The sequence below is a fragment of the Petaurus breviceps genome, unplaced genomic scaffold (assembly GCF_028583685.1).
Source record: "Petaurus breviceps papuanus isolate PSGF00001 unplaced genomic scaffold, PetGlider_PUasm1.0 187, whole genome shotgun sequence".
Lineage (NCBI taxonomy): Eukaryota > Metazoa > Chordata > Mammalia > Diprotodontia > Petauridae > Petaurus > Petaurus breviceps.
The window spans coordinates 14,938,228-14,955,094 of NW_027185799.1; the positions used below are offsets into that span (position 1 = coordinate 14,938,228).

A 16,867-nucleotide genomic window follows, 5' to 3' on the forward strand; every position below is an offset into this window, starting at 1 on the left:
GACTCCATTTGGGGTTTTCTTGGCAAAGATATTGGAATTGTTTGCCATTTCCTTCTCCTGCTCATTTTACAGATAAGGAAGCTGAGGCAAACAGAATTAAGTGACTTTCCCAGGGTCACATGGCCAATTCCATTATTTAGCCATTTTTGCTATTACAGAGTACATATTCATATTTTTGTAAACGTGGGTCCTTTTTTTTCCTTTTTGATCTGGTTTTTGCTGTAGAATCTTAGCAATGTAATTGCTAGGTCCAGTTCTGTCAGTTTTGTGATTCTTACTGCAGTTCCTCTAATAGCACATTATAGGATTAAAGATTTAGAACTATAAGGACATCACAAGTTATGTTGTCCAAACCCTTCATTTTATAGACGATAAGTTGAGTTACTTGCTCAAAGTTGCGTAGGCAGTAAATTACAGAGCCAAAAGTTAAACCATGGTGCTCTGATTTAAATCCATGCTCTTTCCTTGTACTAATTTTGGGTTCCATTTACTTGCAGTCCTGCCAACAATGGCATTGATCATCATCATTATTATTTTTTCCATTCTTATGTGTATGATGGTGTCCTAAGGTTGTCTTGAGATGCATTTTTCAGTTTATGGGCAAATTTAAACATTTTTTCATGTGATTATTAGCAGATTGTTTCCTACATGATTATATTTTTACTTAAGTATTTTGGGGATTTGTTATTTCATTAGTGTGGGTCTTCCTTCTGCTTATACAGATCACATCCTTATTCATCATCCTCTGTCTAATATGGTGATAAGCTTCTCCAAACCTAGCCTAGGCTGGTCTTCATACAACACACACATGAAATCCAATATTGGGTCCTTTTTCAAATTCTTTCCAACTTGTAGAACTGTGAGCTTACTTATATAGCTTGTTGTATACACAAATGCCAGTGACTCAGAGTCAGATCAATAGAAGGAAATTGATTTTTATATTGGGTTTTAAGTTGTTCCAGGTAAAGCATTGAAACAGGTTTTTGTGGTTATTTTTTTAAAATCATGGGATACTCTCTCTATACTATCTTCCTCTAGTGCCCTATCATAGCACTGAACTTAGCTTTGAATTTTCTTTTCTTTATTTAAAAAAAAAATTTCAGTAACTTTTCACCCAATTTATCTAGTATTTATTTTTTATGCCTTCCATCTCCTTTCCATTCTACTGTAGAGGAGAGAAATATTAAACCCTTGTAACATTGGTTTTCATCCTTTGTTCTCGAAGAGGACCGAAATGACACCACTGTGTTTGGATCAAGGTACAGTGTGTCCAGCTGTGGCTGATCAAACCAATGTCACCTCAGAAGGCTCCACCACAGGTCGGGCACAAATAATCCACATGAACATTTGGAGTGGAGATGTCTCTAAATTTGCACATCTCATATTTCTTTTGAGCAACTGCAATTCTGCTTTGCTTTTGCCTTCCTTAATGTGGGCATGCCATGTTTAGTAGTCCTTTGCCCATGTCTCTCACGTCACACAATCATATTCAAAGTTCTTCCGAGAGACCTTGAGAGTATCCTTGTATTGCTTCTTCCGACCTCCATGTGAGAGCTCGCCTTGTGTTAGTTCTCCATAAAAATCTTTTGTACCATATAAGTACAGCATATTCAAGCAAAAATAAATTATAAAGTTATAATTAATAAAAAAATTAATTGACCACATGTGAAAATGTGTCTCATTCTGCATATTAATCTGTCACTTCTCTGTTATGAGATGAACAGCATTCTTCATTTTCATTCCTCTGGAATCGTGGTGAATCATTGTATTGTTAAGAGTTCTTAAAGGCAGCTTTCAGAATTATTCATTTTTATAATATTCTTGTTATAGTATTAATCATTTTCCTGATTTCTGCTCACTTCACACTGTATCAGTTCATGCAAGTCTCCTAAGGTTTCTCTGAAATTCTCTTTCTTAATTTCTTAAAGCATAGTAGTATTCCATCATATTCATATACTCAAATTTGTTCAACATTTCAATGTATGGACACTCCTCTCCTCCTGTCACTCCTCCCTTCCCCTTAGTTTTAAGGTCTTTGCTACTGCAAGGTAGTTGTTACAAATATTTTTGTAATATAACACATTCTTTGATCTTCTTGGGGTATAGGTCTAGTAGTCATGTCTCTGGGTCAAAGAGCATGAGTTTGGGCATAGTTCCAAACTACTTTCTGGAATAACTGGACAAATTCCCTCCACCAACAATGCATCATCATACCTGTTTCCCTTCAGTCCCTCCACTCTGGGTCTGTATTTTCCAAGGCCTTGTCACTGTAGTTAAGATCTGGCCAGAGTCATCACCAGACTGTCATGAAGGATGATGAATCTTGTAGCCACAGCAGCTCTCACTGCAGATAGAAGCTAGAGAGAAATTGCAGCAGTGGAGAGAGTTTTGAAGCCAATCAGGTAGCCAGCTCATTCTTCCTCTGTGCCAGACCCCCTGCTGAGTATTGGCAAGGCATAGAGGACAACAGGAAGCAGCCCCTGCCCTCAAAGAGTGCACTTTTTCTTGGGGAAGGCAGCAGGTATATCACTAGGTATGTGCAAAGTATATGCTGAGGAGATGAAGGTAATGTGAAAGAGAAACTACAAAGGAAAAAAGACTCTCCCAAGACCGTCCTGTCTGTCTTCATTTGAGTGATCCTCTTAATTCTGTGACATCTTTTATAGCATGAGAAAATGATTTGTCACTTTGAGAGGCAGAATATGCACATTCTGCCTTTCCAGAGGCCCTCATTTCCTCAAGATTGATTGATGTCGATGAAGTAGATAATGATAGATAATAAATGACGGGGTTAAATTACTTGACAGATACTCTTTTGAGCTGCCTTATTCTACAAATCTTTATTAGCTTTGCAGATAAATACAGAAAATCTGGTAGCATGCTAATTCCCTCTCCTCTCATGACACATATGTGGTCAGATAAAGAAAATTTGGAATAATTTTTGAACCTTGTAGAAATTGCTGCTGTTTAATAGGGTCATAAGCAGATTGCTACTTGTAAAGCTGCTGTTAAGAGAGCTTAACACATTAAGTAAAATAATAGCACATACACTTGAAGATATATGTTTTTTGTCGTTTTTTTTTGTGGGCTGGGAATTACTACAGGCAGGTGGAAGGATTGAAACAGAGAATTGCTGGCAAATCTATCCCAACAGAGAAGTTTGCTGTGAGGAAGTCTCGGCGTTATTCCAGTGCTGCCTTTCCTGTAAAGCTGATCTTACCTGCTCTGGTAAGCCCCCTCTATTTCTTTTTACTTGTGTTTGAAGACTGGAATAAATTTGTATCTTAGTGGCAGCAAAACCCACTTTTCATTTAATTTTTATCTAGCAATTCTATTCAATTTTATACATTTATAAAGGATTTCTGTAACTTGCACGTTTACATTCAGGTTTTAGTTCTGTTAAGAAAAAATTCAGAAAGAAAAAAAATCCAGAAATTTTCTTGATGGAAGCTTTTCCTCAAAAGAAACTTCTTTTCACAAAATTATCACTTGTAGCTTTAAAACTTTAGTTTTTGTAAGGAGTTAAATCGCATACACAAAAAAAATGGAGAAATGCCAGCCATCAGCAGTAGTGCTGTGTTTAGGCCCTGTGGTTTTATTTTTATCCTGGGAAATCTTTTCTTCCTGAGCTTAGTTTTAAGTGTCTGGATTATGTCTTGTAAATTTAAATGTATACAGTTTATCTGACTGGTAGAATTTTATAAGAAAGTGGTATCTGATCTGTACTTTTTTCCTTTTTGTTATTTAGTCTGTCCTTTGTGAATTATTTTAATTGCATAGAATTGAGTACCCCTCTTAATTTTTAACATCTGTAAAGATGATCATGAGTTACTATATAGGTGTGAATTAAAGGTTCACAAAGGACTTCCTCACAACAGGCCCCAGGACAGTATTGCAGGTGTTGGTATTGTTGCTTTACAGATAAGGATATTGATGATGTTAAGTGACTTACCCAAGATTATACAGGAAGTAGCTGAATGGAAGATTCACCCTCAGGTTCTCTAATTTCAGAAGATCAGTAACACAGATGAATAGTTTTTATTAATCCTGTCCAGAATTCTCCTATGTGTATGTACCTTGATCACAGATTATGACTAGAAAGTAACTATAGAAAACCCTCAGTTATTCCTGGTTTTTGAGGACTGGGCCAGAAGATCACAGAATTCAAACATGAAGGAACTTCAGAGGTCATCTAGCATCATGCCCTTCACTGTACAATGAGAACACGAGACCCATAGGCAACATGTACAGAACTCTGGGCATTTTGCTTAATTTAAAATTCAGATTTAGCCTTGGAGTGTAGGACCCCTTTGCAGTTTATTATCTAAGTACTTATGGGCACTGAGAGGTTAATTGATTTGTGCAGAATATGCTGTTTACCTCTATGTTAATTACCAACCTGTACATTTATTTCAGTGTTATTTTGTGTACAGTCTTTCTAAAATGTGTCCCTATCTCAGAAAGGATCTAATGGTGTTTGTTGCTTGGTTGGTTGGTATAACTGAATCTGCTTAGATGAAATACCCCAAACATCCTAGCTCAGATTTGGAGAGGAAATAGTGTAGGAGATTGGAATGAATGCATGCTCACTCTAGGGCATTCCCTGGAAGATGTTAGTCTTTATTCAGTTTCTGATGAAAGCTGTTTATTTGTAACTTTTCCCATTTTATAAAATTATAGTGCACGAGCCATAGCATATGAGGTACTACTTGCCGTATTAGATATGCATAATTATTGTCTCTCAAATAATTTTCTGAGTTGAATTCAGTTTAGTTTTCAGTGCTGTAAGTGAAGATGATTTTTTTTCCCTTACTGTTTTCCTCAAAAGCCTCTTTTCCAATTTATTGCTTCCCAATTTTAAATTTTCAGAGAATATGTTGCATATTTTCTTTAGCTTTTTTTCCCTGCTTATTATTTATGTCCTTCAAGTATTCTTAGATAAAAAAGGAAATGTTTGCAGGAATAAACTTACTTGTTCTTTGTCAGAAAAAATTCTAATCTCTTGGCTTATTAAATGTAACCTGCAGTGAGAGAGCATTAGTTTACATTTTCAGGAACTGTCATTTAGCCATATGGTCTTTAAATAAACTAGTTTTCCACATATTGGATTACATTACTGGGCTGCAACATGTTTTAATGATATAAAAGAACATGAGCCCAATAAAATATTCCTAATGTTCATTTCAGGGAATTTCTTGGAAACATTTTATATAAACAACAGGCATACATTTTAAAAATGTGTTAAAAATCATCAACACAAATCCAGATTATACAGAATCATTTGTTATTATATAAGACAGTTAAATAATATTTTTGTCTCTTTTCCTTCTTCCCCCTTCTAGGAAATGATGTACATCTGGAATGGTTTTACAGTAGTGGGTAAAAGACCTGACCTCACAGAAAATCTCTTGATCACCATCGAAAAAGCAGAAACAACTTTACAAAATGAAACAAGTAAGTATTAAAGGTAAGAACATGAAAGCTGTACCTCTTTCTTTCTCTTTCCCACTTGTCCTTCTAGCTCATTTCCCAATAATTTTATTCATATGTGTCATAGACAAACATTGGGAGAGAAGAGAGGAAATTGAAGTGAAGTTCTCCACAAGATTCTATTTCATGGAGCAGTTGTTACTGTGTTAGAGCACCACCAGGCAAATTTGCTTTAACCTGACTTCTGCTTGTCTGTGACTTCCATGAAATTTTGCTGGATCCTGTTAGAGAATCTTGGATTTCTGAAATGCAAAGGGAAAATGTTTGTTTCCAAATTGAGATCTGATCAAAAATTTAAATGTTTACCCACTTTGGAAGGAGAGTTACCTATTCTAAACTAATTCCACGTCATAAGGAGTTATCTTTGATAAATTTCATGGGTTATTGCCTTCACATTCCAACAGCCTCCAAATCATTTTGTTAATGTTAGGAAAGGGTTATCATAAATACTAAAGCTATTCTAATAGCATCACTACTTAGGTTGGTGGCTCTGTATCACTTGGAAATAAGATTTTATTGAAATGGTAAGTTTCAAAGAGACTAAAAACCATAAAATTCAAGAAATTATTGGGAAAAAAGCCATGATTTATATAGATTGGAGCTGAATTGTAATCTGTCAAATGCACCTTCTTAGATGGTGAAGAATAAAGGCACTTGAGGATCTCTGAGGTGACATTTTGGTTTGGTCCAAATTTCATTTTACAATTTCTTTGAATGGAAAAAGTTATCAACTAATTAGAAACAGGTTTCATTTTGATAGACAATACTAAATTTGTTTTTTTGGCTGATGGATTCAGTTCAGATACTTTTCTCAATCTTAAACTGCATGAATAAATAAAAATGGAAAGCTAATATATCTTCTCACTCTTATCTCTCCTCTGATGCTAAGTATGGAACTAGGAGCCATGGCCCATCTGATTTTGTTGTGCTTTTGGAAGGCCTGACATCACTGCAAAAGTCCATGGGTAGACTAGGCATTGCTAACATGAAGGAACTGTGGGGAAATGTGTTCCCATGGGAGACAATGCTGCTTCTAGGCAGGACAGTGGACAACATCTGCTGTATTTGTAGAGCTTTTTCCTAGAATGTTATAGTCACAAAACAGTCGCTGTTCTGCTATCTGTACTTCCAAGTCCTAGTATTGTACTGTGCCTCATTCTTATAATTCTTTACCTTCCCCAATTTATTATTTGTCTTCTCAACCCACTTGTAAGACTAAATTGATTAGCCAGACTCTGTTTGGGGGAAGAGCATATCTATGAGACCTACTTTAGTATCAGTATTCCAGTTTCTCCCCTTGTGCCTTGACTAAGCCAAGAAAATGTAGAGTACTAAATTAATTCTTCAACATGAGGCACATTTTAAAAAATTGTAATCAGTCACTAAGTCACACTATTTATTAAATACCTACTATGTGCCAGGTACCATGCTTTAGTACTGGAAGACAAAGAAAAGGAAAAGATAGTTCCTGCTCAGTGATGGGGGAAACAGCATGCAAACAGACAGACACCTACATTAGAGATAATCTCAGGGGAGAGAGGCATTAAAGTTAAGGAGAAGTGGGAAAGTCATCTTGCTTTTGTGGGACTTCAGCTGAGATTTAAAGGAAACTAGGGAAGCCAAGAGGGGAGGGTGAGGAAGGAGAACATTCCAGGTTTGGGGGTCAGCCAGTGAAAATGCCTGGAATTGAGATGGAGCATCTTGTTTGAGGTACTGGAAAGAGGTCAGTGTCACCAAAGCACAGATTAGGTGGGGATGAGTAAGGTCTAAGAATACTAGAAAGGTGAGGAAGGTGGTGGGGTCAGATTGTGAAAGAGCTTTTATCACTCTTAAAATTAACTACTACTTGGTCATAAATTTTATTCTCCTTTCATCGATGATAAAATAATTATAGATGAATCAATTACTGTTAGTAAATTTAAGATTATGGAATAGACTGGTGAAGTTAATGTTGATGCTTGGCAAGATTATACAGTGGATTATTAGATTGTGACACTTAGAAAGGAAAAAAAGCAGTGATGATGAGAAACAACATGAATTCACGAAGAACATTAAACCAAAATGTCATTTCCTTTTTTTATAGCATCATATGATTGGTAGATCAGAGGACCTTTATAGAGATGTATATTATTTAATTTCAGCAAGGCACTTGATAGTGGCTTTCATGGTATCCTTGTGAACAAGATGAATAAACACAGACAACATTCACTTTGGTGGATTTGAAGCTAGTTGAATAATGGTGCTGAAGAAAAATGCTGATTAATGTATTATTGTTAATCTGGAGTGAAATTTCTAGTTATTCTAAATTTTCTAGTGATATGGTTCCAGAGCTCCATATTTAGCTCTCTGCTAGTCAACATTTTTTTTTTTTTTTGCTTTTTGGAGGGAGGAAGGCAGGGCAGTTGGGGTTAAATGACTTGTCCAAGGTCACAGGGCTAATAAGTATTAAGTGTCTCAGGCTGGATTTTAACTCAGGTCCTCCTAACTCCAGGGCCAGTGCTCTATTCACTGTGCCACCTAACTGCTCCGCTAGTCAACATTTTAAAAATTCAGTGACTTGGATAAAGACCAAGAAGACTTGGTTATCAAATTTATAGACATAGAGGATAGCTAGTATGTTGGATGACAGAATCAAAGTTCAGAAGGCTATTAATTGACTAGAATTCTGGGTTGAATCAAACAATTGAATTTAGCAGGAATAAATATAAGGTCTTGCATTTAGTTTCAGAAAACAAATTGTACAACTATAGGATAAGGGAAAGACTTGGATAGAAGTTAATGATAAAAAGATATGCAGGTTTTAGTTCATTGCAAAATGAACCACCAATGTGATAGAACAGCTAATAAAAACTAGTGCAAATTTGGTTTTCATTAAAAAACATTCACTTTGGTGGATTTGAAGCTAGTTGAATAACAGTGCTGAAAAATAATGCTGATTAATGTATTATTGTTAATCTGGAGTGAAATTTCTAGTTATTCTAAATTTTCTAGTGATATGGTTCCAAAGCTCTATATTTAGAGAGGAGGACCTTGTCCCACTGTATTTTGCACTGTAGCTTGGTACCAATTAGTGAAAACAACAGTGAATCTTATGAATCATTTAAATATGCACTGTATATTTCTGTTGGACTAGAGCTATCCACCATATTTATACAATTATAGCTTCCAGTTGTGTGAATTTGAATATCTGGGACCATTCACAGGATTCATTATTCACACTAATTAGGACCTAGTCAGAACCAATCTGGGATACTATGGTTAGTTCTGGGAACCACATTTTTAGAGAAGGTCTTGTTAAACTAGAGAGTATCAATTTAATGGTAACCAAGAAGGCTGAGTTATCTGGAAATCATGTTAAATGAAAAATAGATGAATCTGGGCATTTTTTAACCTGAAAAAGAAAAGACAGGGTTGACATGATTGCACTCTTTTAATTATTTGAAAGTATATAATGGGAAAGTAGGAGTATAGTAATTCATTGTCACCCCCAAAAGGCAGAGGCAAAATTGAAAGGAAGACAGATAATGGTTCATCATAAGGATTTTTCTAGTATTTGGAGCTGTTCAACAATAGATCAGACTGTCTTACTTATTAGGGAGCTCATTATCACTGGAGTTATTCAAGTGGAATCTAAACCATTTGTTAAGGAAATTGCAGAAGGGCTTCCTTTACTGGGTGGAAAGGTGTACAAGATCAGGGGTTCTTAACTGTTTTTGCATCATGGACCTCTTTGGCAGTCTGTTGAAGCCTATGGACATAATTTAGATATATAAGATAAAATAAATTATTACAACAGAAACCAGTTAAAATAAAGATGTATTTTTCCCATCCAAGTTCATGGACTTCATTATGTCTGTCCACAGACCCTTTATGGGTCCCATGGACCCCAGATGAAGAACCCCTGGATTAGATGTAATCTAAAGTCCCCATCTCCTCTAAGATTATATAAACCCCAGATAGGCCACTGAACTTTGGAATCACAGAGGGAAAATGGCCACTGCTGAGTTTTTAACCCCATCCAGTCTTCACACAGATAGGATCATTGCTCACAGGGAAGACCAGGTAAGACATAATGGACAGCCCTGTTCTTTTACTGAAAAAATTCAAAATAACTCTGTTGATAAATAGATCATTAATGTCACCTTATATATGAAGGACAGTAAATTTACAAAAGAATAACTATACAACTAAAAGAAGTTCCTTTTTTTCTTTTTTCCTCACCCCCTTTTCACAGAAAAGTTATAAAACTTCAGTACCATAGCTGGGCTGGAGCTTAGGTAGAATAGCCAAAAAAATTGAATTGTTCATCTGCAGGGATTGAGCAATGGACATAAAAACAATCCCTTTGAATTCTGGGCTACAGGGAAGCATGAAGAAGAGAATGCAACAAGATGGGAGCACACAAAGAGGAGGGAAAGATTTTTACAGTTTGGAAAAGAGTCACATGAAAGTATGTATAAGAGCATATTAGACTCTATGAAGATGAAACATTCTTCCTGTTTTGTCTTCATCTGCACAGCCCTGTAACCATACTAATCTGACAGACCTGCCATGTTGATGTGAAACTGCCAAATTAAAAGTTCACCTTGACGTTAATGCAGAGTGAATCCAAATATGTGACATTGGAAAGAACAAATAATTGGCCATATCAACTTGAAGTTAAGATTTTTAAAAATCAGCTTTATAAAATCTGTGCAATCTCTTGAATAAATTTACTTTTTATATTCACCTAATTTGGTCACATTTATTAATTTGTGAATATACAGTTTTAAAGAGCAGAAACAAATCACATAGAAAAGACATTTGTTCCTGTCCTTGGCATTACAAGCTAATTATTCAGATAAAACCACTGTGGTCCAATATATATGTGCAGGTATCACTGCTACTAATACTTCTGCTAACAACTATTCACACTTCTGTAGTTGTTTAAGGTTTATAAAATGCTCTATTCACAACAACCCCTCGAAGTACTGGTATTATCCTCTTTTTATAGACAGAACTGAGGCTAGAGACATTAAACAAAATTCATGACTTTTATCTTCAGCTCCTGTTCCCACCTCCCCCCATTCTTCCGTGTTTTATACAATGTGGCCCATATTGACTTCCTACCACCTAGAATAATTGACATTTATATACTATAGTACTTTAAGGATCTGCAAGGTATTTTACATGTCTAGTTTTATTTGATCTTCACCACAATCTTACGAGGTGGGTGCTATTAGTGTCACCTTTGAAACTGAGGGAAAGAGAGGTTAAGTGACAGAATTTGAGATAGGATTCAAATTCAAGTCTTCTTGACCCCAAGCCCAACACTTTATCTACTATGCCATCTAGCTACCTCTAAGGTACTTAATCATGATAAGTTTGCTGAATGAATGAGTGTCTGTGGGGGGTGAAGAAATGGTTTTTCACTGAGTGAATAATATCCTTTATCATAATTTCCCCCCCCCCCCATAAAATGTTACTAATTTTTCTGGAAATACAGCAACAACTAATGTCATTTTTTTTCTTTCTTCTTACAAGTTAGTTCAATAAAATAAATTTCTAATTGTGTGTTTTCTATATTATGTATTTTCTGTTAAAGGCCTAGGAGCATTCTTCCTTTCTTTTAATGGGCCTATTGCTGAGCTAATTGAGAGCAGTTCGAACTTTGGGCAGCAGGAACCCCTGCCAGAGATCATGACCCTTACCAAATCAAACAGGTTTTCTCTGTACATGCTAGTATGCCCTAGCATATAATGTAAAAAGAATTAACTAGAGATAAAAAGCAAAGCATTGGATGAAAGCATTGACCTTTTGCTAAAGGTTACTTTCCAGATGCTGCATAATAATTCCTCATATTTATGGTAGGGCTTCAAGGTTTACAAAATGCCTTCCTGAAAACAGTCCTGGAAAGATGCAAGTATTAATACTTATTATCAATACCAATATTATTATCCCCATTTTGAAGGAATAAGTTGAGACTCAGAATTTGTCTCTTGCTCAATTAACCATTCAGTAAATGGCAATTCTTACTGGAACCTAGATTTCCTAACTCCACATATGTTCTTTTCACTGTTCCTCACCAACAAGGATGATAGTGGCTTCTTGTTCAGTCTCTGCAGGTAGGAAGATTTTTTTCCCTTCAATTTATCAAGAGACAACATTGACCTTTTAGCCATACTACTGACCTTAGAGGGGGAAATCAGTTACTATAAAATGGGAATAGAATTGTGAACCTGGCTAGTTAAGCCTCACCATTTCTTGCTTTTGGTGGGTGACTTGCTTATTGGGTCTCTGACCTTTAAAAGAAATAAGAGAAATAACCAAAGTCAGGCATGATAGTGGAGGCATTTGGTATTTTCTCTTGTCAGTGTTCTGCCTGGGAGATGTGAAGACCAATTTTCCAGGTCTTCCATAAAAATTGGGATTTTAACCAGCTTGGGGACAGTAGCCTATAATAATTTCCAGTGGAGGTCTATTTTAAATTTTTAATTAAATGTTACATGGTCTTGGGAGCTGTCCATTAACTTACAGTTTGTTGAACTTAATTGGCTTGATGGAAAAAATATATAATAAACATTGTATGGGGTTGTACCTATGATTTTGTTAGTGTAGGGAACTCCCAGTATGACAGCTTTCCTGTAACTTGTCGTCTTTGCCAGTTGTTTGGGACACTGAAGGGTTACATTTAGTGTGCATCAGAGGTAAGTCTGGAACCTAAGTCTATCTGACACTGAAGCTCACTCAGTTTGGCACATTACCGTATGTCAAAGATTACCTGAGTTACAGAAAAGGAAGTCTTCTGTTTTCCTTTGTTGCTTCTTGTACTTTTCACTTGCTGCACCTATTTTATGTTTTTAAAAACGAATTTTATATACAAATTAAAATCCCACTGATAGAGACCTAATGACTTCTTGTAAAGTGTCCTTTAGGGATAGCTTGGTGGCTATGGGCAAGTCACTTAACCCTGTTTGCCTCATTTTCCTCACTTGTAAAATGATCTGGAAAAGGAAGTGGCAAACCATTCCAAGTATCTTTGCCAAGACAATCCCAAATGGGGTCACGAAGAGTCAGACATGACTGAACAACAACAAAAAATGTCGTTTAGTTTAACATAATATAAACATCAGCAGTCTCATGGGATGAAAATGTATGACTAAACATTATTCTTTAACTGATTGCCAAAATGTGACTTGAGTATAAAACCTGGTATATTAGCAATTTGCTCTTCAGCATCAGAAATAAATGTTTTCTAATCTCTGAGGTTATTTGGTATAGTGGGGAAAAAATTGGACTTGGAATTAGATGACCTGGGTTTAAAACTTGACTGCCAATGTGAATGAACAAATCACTTCCCTTTCCCTGGACTTGGGTTTCTCATCTGTAAAATCTCTAAAGGGTCTTTCTAGCTCTGAGTTCCATGATCTCATGAGTTATATTTTGAATTAAATGACTATCATGTTTCTCACAAAGCTGTGCAACCTGAAAAAAGACAATTATCTTAGTAAGGGTTTTGGAGAAATAGGGTAACTTTGAGCCATCTGTTTTATTTCTGCTCTTATCTTACAAATGAAAGGAAGGCCCATGTTTCCTGATGACATACTAAATTGTCTCTGCTACTCATTCATTCATTGAAATCCATCCTGTGGTGTTCAAACCCACTTTGATAGCACCATTGACAAAATGTTACCACAAACCTTGACAGTATGAAATGATGCAGAGGCAGTATAATTGAGGGAAGAGAACATTAGATTTGAGGTTGGAGGACTTCAGAAAGAATGCCGGCTATGCTGATTATTTTGTATGACTAACCTTGAGCACAAGTCATTTCCATTCTGTCTGGGCCTAAGTTTTCTTATCTGTAAAATGTGTGAGTTAAACTAGATGATTTCTAGTATTTCTTCCAGCTCTTAATCTCAGGATACTAAAATTTGTTCTAGGTGAAGATTCCTTAATCATAACAATAATAGATTGTTATATATTGCTTTTATACGTTACTTTTTGCAACTTCTTTAGAGATGGATTCCCCATTATGGAACTGAGAGGCCACTGGAGTGTCTGGAAATATCGCTGGAAATTATTCCATTGTTCCTGTTAGAGAAATTGGGTTATCTTTTGTGGCTCTCCAGAGTTTTTCTTTCTTAAGCATTTTTATAAGGATCCTTTACTTAAAACAATGTTGAGAGTTCTTGGTGCAGTCTCTGAATAAATAGCATCCTTTTTCCAAGTGTCTAGTTAAGTCAACTGCCAGAACATGGAAATGAATTTAGTTGTTTAAAAGTAAAGGAGTTCCTTTCTTAGGACACTAAGTAGGGTCATCAACTTCCCTTCAGTTAGCAGTTTATTCTCCAAAACATTAAACCTTTTATTAGGTATTAAGAAGTATTTCTTAGGTTTATAGAGAATAGAATCTAGGATGAAAAGAGAAAGGGACTAGGGACTCTTTAGTCCATTTTCCTTCCTTCCTTCCTTCCTTCCTTCCTTCCTTCCTTCCTTCCTTCCTTCCTTCCTTCCTTCCCTCCTTCCCTCCTTCCCTCCTTCTCTCCCTCCCTCCCTCCCTCCTTTCCTCTCAGATGTAACTAGAAATTCTTACCTACTCTTTGAATTTCCACTTTAACCTTGTTCTGGGATTGCAATGACTCTCTCTTGTCTCTCCCCCCCCCCCCCCCCGAGTCTATAATCTCACTTAATCTGAATTTTTTAGCTAATAATTCAGTTGTGTACACGTATCCCCCAGTCCTCTCCTCTACACATTATGTGAAAAAAACATTTTGAAATGGTTCACAAAATTAAACACAGCAAAGAGATCATATCCAGGGCTATCTTAATTGGATGAACATCACAAATGGTTCCCTAACTTAAATAGTAAAATCAGTTTTCATTTTGTATGCTGTAAGTATGAAGTAAAGATAAATTTTCTTTAAAGGAGAAAGAAAAGCCTTTCTTAATATTTTTAGTCAGGTAGTCAGGAGTTTGATCAAATCCTAAAATGCCTTTCATCTGCCTTAGCACTGTTTTGTCTAATTTTATTTGGTAATTCTTTTTCAAAAAGAATGGAACCTAGGAGAATTGATAATGAGTTGTAAACATGATGATCTGAAGAGGGTATTTTACTTCCTGAATTTTTAATGGGTATGAAGCCATCTGTCTCTCCATATGTGTGTGCTACCCTCTCCTCCCGTTGCAGCCAACACTGTTATGAGGCACAACAACAAGCTAAGACAGCCCCTTGTTATTGCTTTGCTTCTCATAGACTTTCTGGAGCCTTCTCTTGGGTCTCTAGGATTTTTTTAGCCCTTCAGCTTCTCCAGGACTGCATTTGGGCCCTTGAAATTTGGCCTGCAGCTGTCTCAAATTCCTCATAAAGTAGGTAGAGTTTAAATTCTTGATAAATAAAGATAACATCTTTTAAGAACAAACATTTGTTTTTAAAATATGATTGATATTCTCCAGGAGTATCATAAACACCATCTTGAGAGAAAGAGCATAAGTTTTCATAATTTGAAATGACAAACATTTCTCATAGTTTTAAGGAGACCCTTTGTTAGAAATTTCATAAATGACAGCTCCAGCTTTTGATTTTAAATTTAATTTTAAAATACTTTTCTTTCCATTTCTGTTTTAAGGGTGCAGTGATTATTTCATGGATGACCAGTGTTTGGTACAGTTACTGAAGGGTCTCTGTCTGAAGCACTTAGGACGACTTTTACAAGCTGAACTGTGTTTCAATCAGGTGATTCAAAGGTAAAAATAAAAAGCCATACAAGGACATCCTGTTACTGGTTTTTTGATTGCTGCTCTGAGAGATGGATGCAGAGTACTCTGACCTCTTATTGTTACTACCTTTTTGCTTTTGGATAATGCAATGTGGTGGTCTATTGTGTTTGTTTAATTTTCTTGAAAACTTTTATGTTGATTGGATTCAAGTTTGAATTTTTCTTAATGCCTTGAATTTACTTGAAAAGATACATCAATTCTTCAGTGTACGTCTTCTCCCACTGATGCCAGTTGCAACCCAATCTTTACGTGCTTTAATTGACAGTTTCATAAATTGCTGTGCCTCTTTCCCCCCCGAAAAAAGAAAAAGAAAAGGCTTCATAAGAGCTGTTCAGCACTCAGGGAATATATGTTTCCAAATTTAGCTAGTGGTCCTTGGATCATGTAAGTGGAGGTACTACCTTGCTGTTGATATTTAAGGTTTATATTTAAACAATTTATTTCTGACTTACTTAACTAATATATTTCTAGACTAGGTAAGAATTCCAGGTGATAAGTTTCAGTAGCATCCACTCATTTTTCTGTAGAACATTTCCATCTTCTTTGAAATAGGAATACTCTTTCCATTGGTATGAATAAGCATATTGGTGATTCTGTTCTTATTAAATTCATTTTTGGTGGGAGTGGGGCAGTGTGATGGAAAAGTATATTGTGAGCAATAAAAGGCAAATATTGCTTTTTTTGCTTTGACTTGAATTTAACCAACATTATTTCCTATATGCTAGACAAATGGGCAGGTAGGTGGTGCAGTGGATAGAGTGCCAGGCTTGGCATTAGGAAGGCTCATCTTCATTATTTCAGATCTGACCTCAGATACTTTATTAACTGTGTGACCCTGGGCAAGTTATTTCACCCTGTTTGCCACAGTTTCCTCATCTGTAAAACGAGCTAGAGAAGGGAATGGCAAACTACTCCAGTGTCTTTGCTAGGAAATCCCAAATTGGGTCATGAAGAGTTGGATACAACCAAAAATGACTCAGTACCATTACCATCTCTAGACAGATGTCACCATGCTCAGTACTGGAGATAACAAAGACAAGAATAAAAGCAGTTCTTGCTCTCCAGGAGCTCTTTTATACAGGGAGATGTAACACTCATACAGATAGGTAAAAACAAGATACAGTATAAGAAGGGAGCAAGCACTCCTATTTTGGAGATTGAGAATCACAGAAGGATTCATATGGGAGGTATTAATTGAGCTGTACCTTGGAGGAAGTTAAGGATTTTAAGAGGCTGAAGTAAAGGAGGGATTGTCTTCCAGATATGGAGAACGGCCTTTGCAAAGGCAAAGAAATGGGAGATGGAATTTCAGGGTCAGGGAATAGCTTGTGAGCTAGTTTGGCAGGAAATGAAATATATGAAGGCAGTAATGTGCGGTGTGTCAGGCAGGAAGTCTAAGTTTGGGTCAGATTGCTGATGGCTTTACATTCTAAGTAGAAGAGTTTACATTTTATTCCAGAGGCATCAGGAATCTCGTGAAGATTTTTGAGCAGGGAAGTGTCATAGATCAGAGCCTTACAAATATTATTTTGGTATTTGTGTGAAGGAAGACTGGAATCAGGGTACTCATTTAGAGGGTTTTGCAGTAGTCTAAGTTAGTGAGGAGAATCTGAACTAA

The 16,867-nt window shown here is 36.2% G+C and overlaps 1 protein-coding gene across 1 annotated transcript in view; it reads left to right on the plus strand.

Moving 5' to 3' along the window:
* The window catches only part of TTC39B (tetratricopeptide repeat domain 39B), a 133,381-nt gene that overhangs the window by 99,277 nt on the left and 17,237 nt on the right, over window positions 1-16,867 (plus strand). Inside the window, exons 15-17 of the mRNA XM_069090681.1 lie at window positions 3,105-3,228; window positions 5,343-5,454; window positions 15,099-15,216. Of these exons, the coding sequence (XP_068946782.1) occupies window positions 3,105-3,228; window positions 5,343-5,454; window positions 15,099-15,216 (354 nt within the window). The remainder of the gene's footprint in view (window positions 1-3,104; window positions 3,229-5,342; window positions 5,455-15,098; window positions 15,217-16,867) is intronic.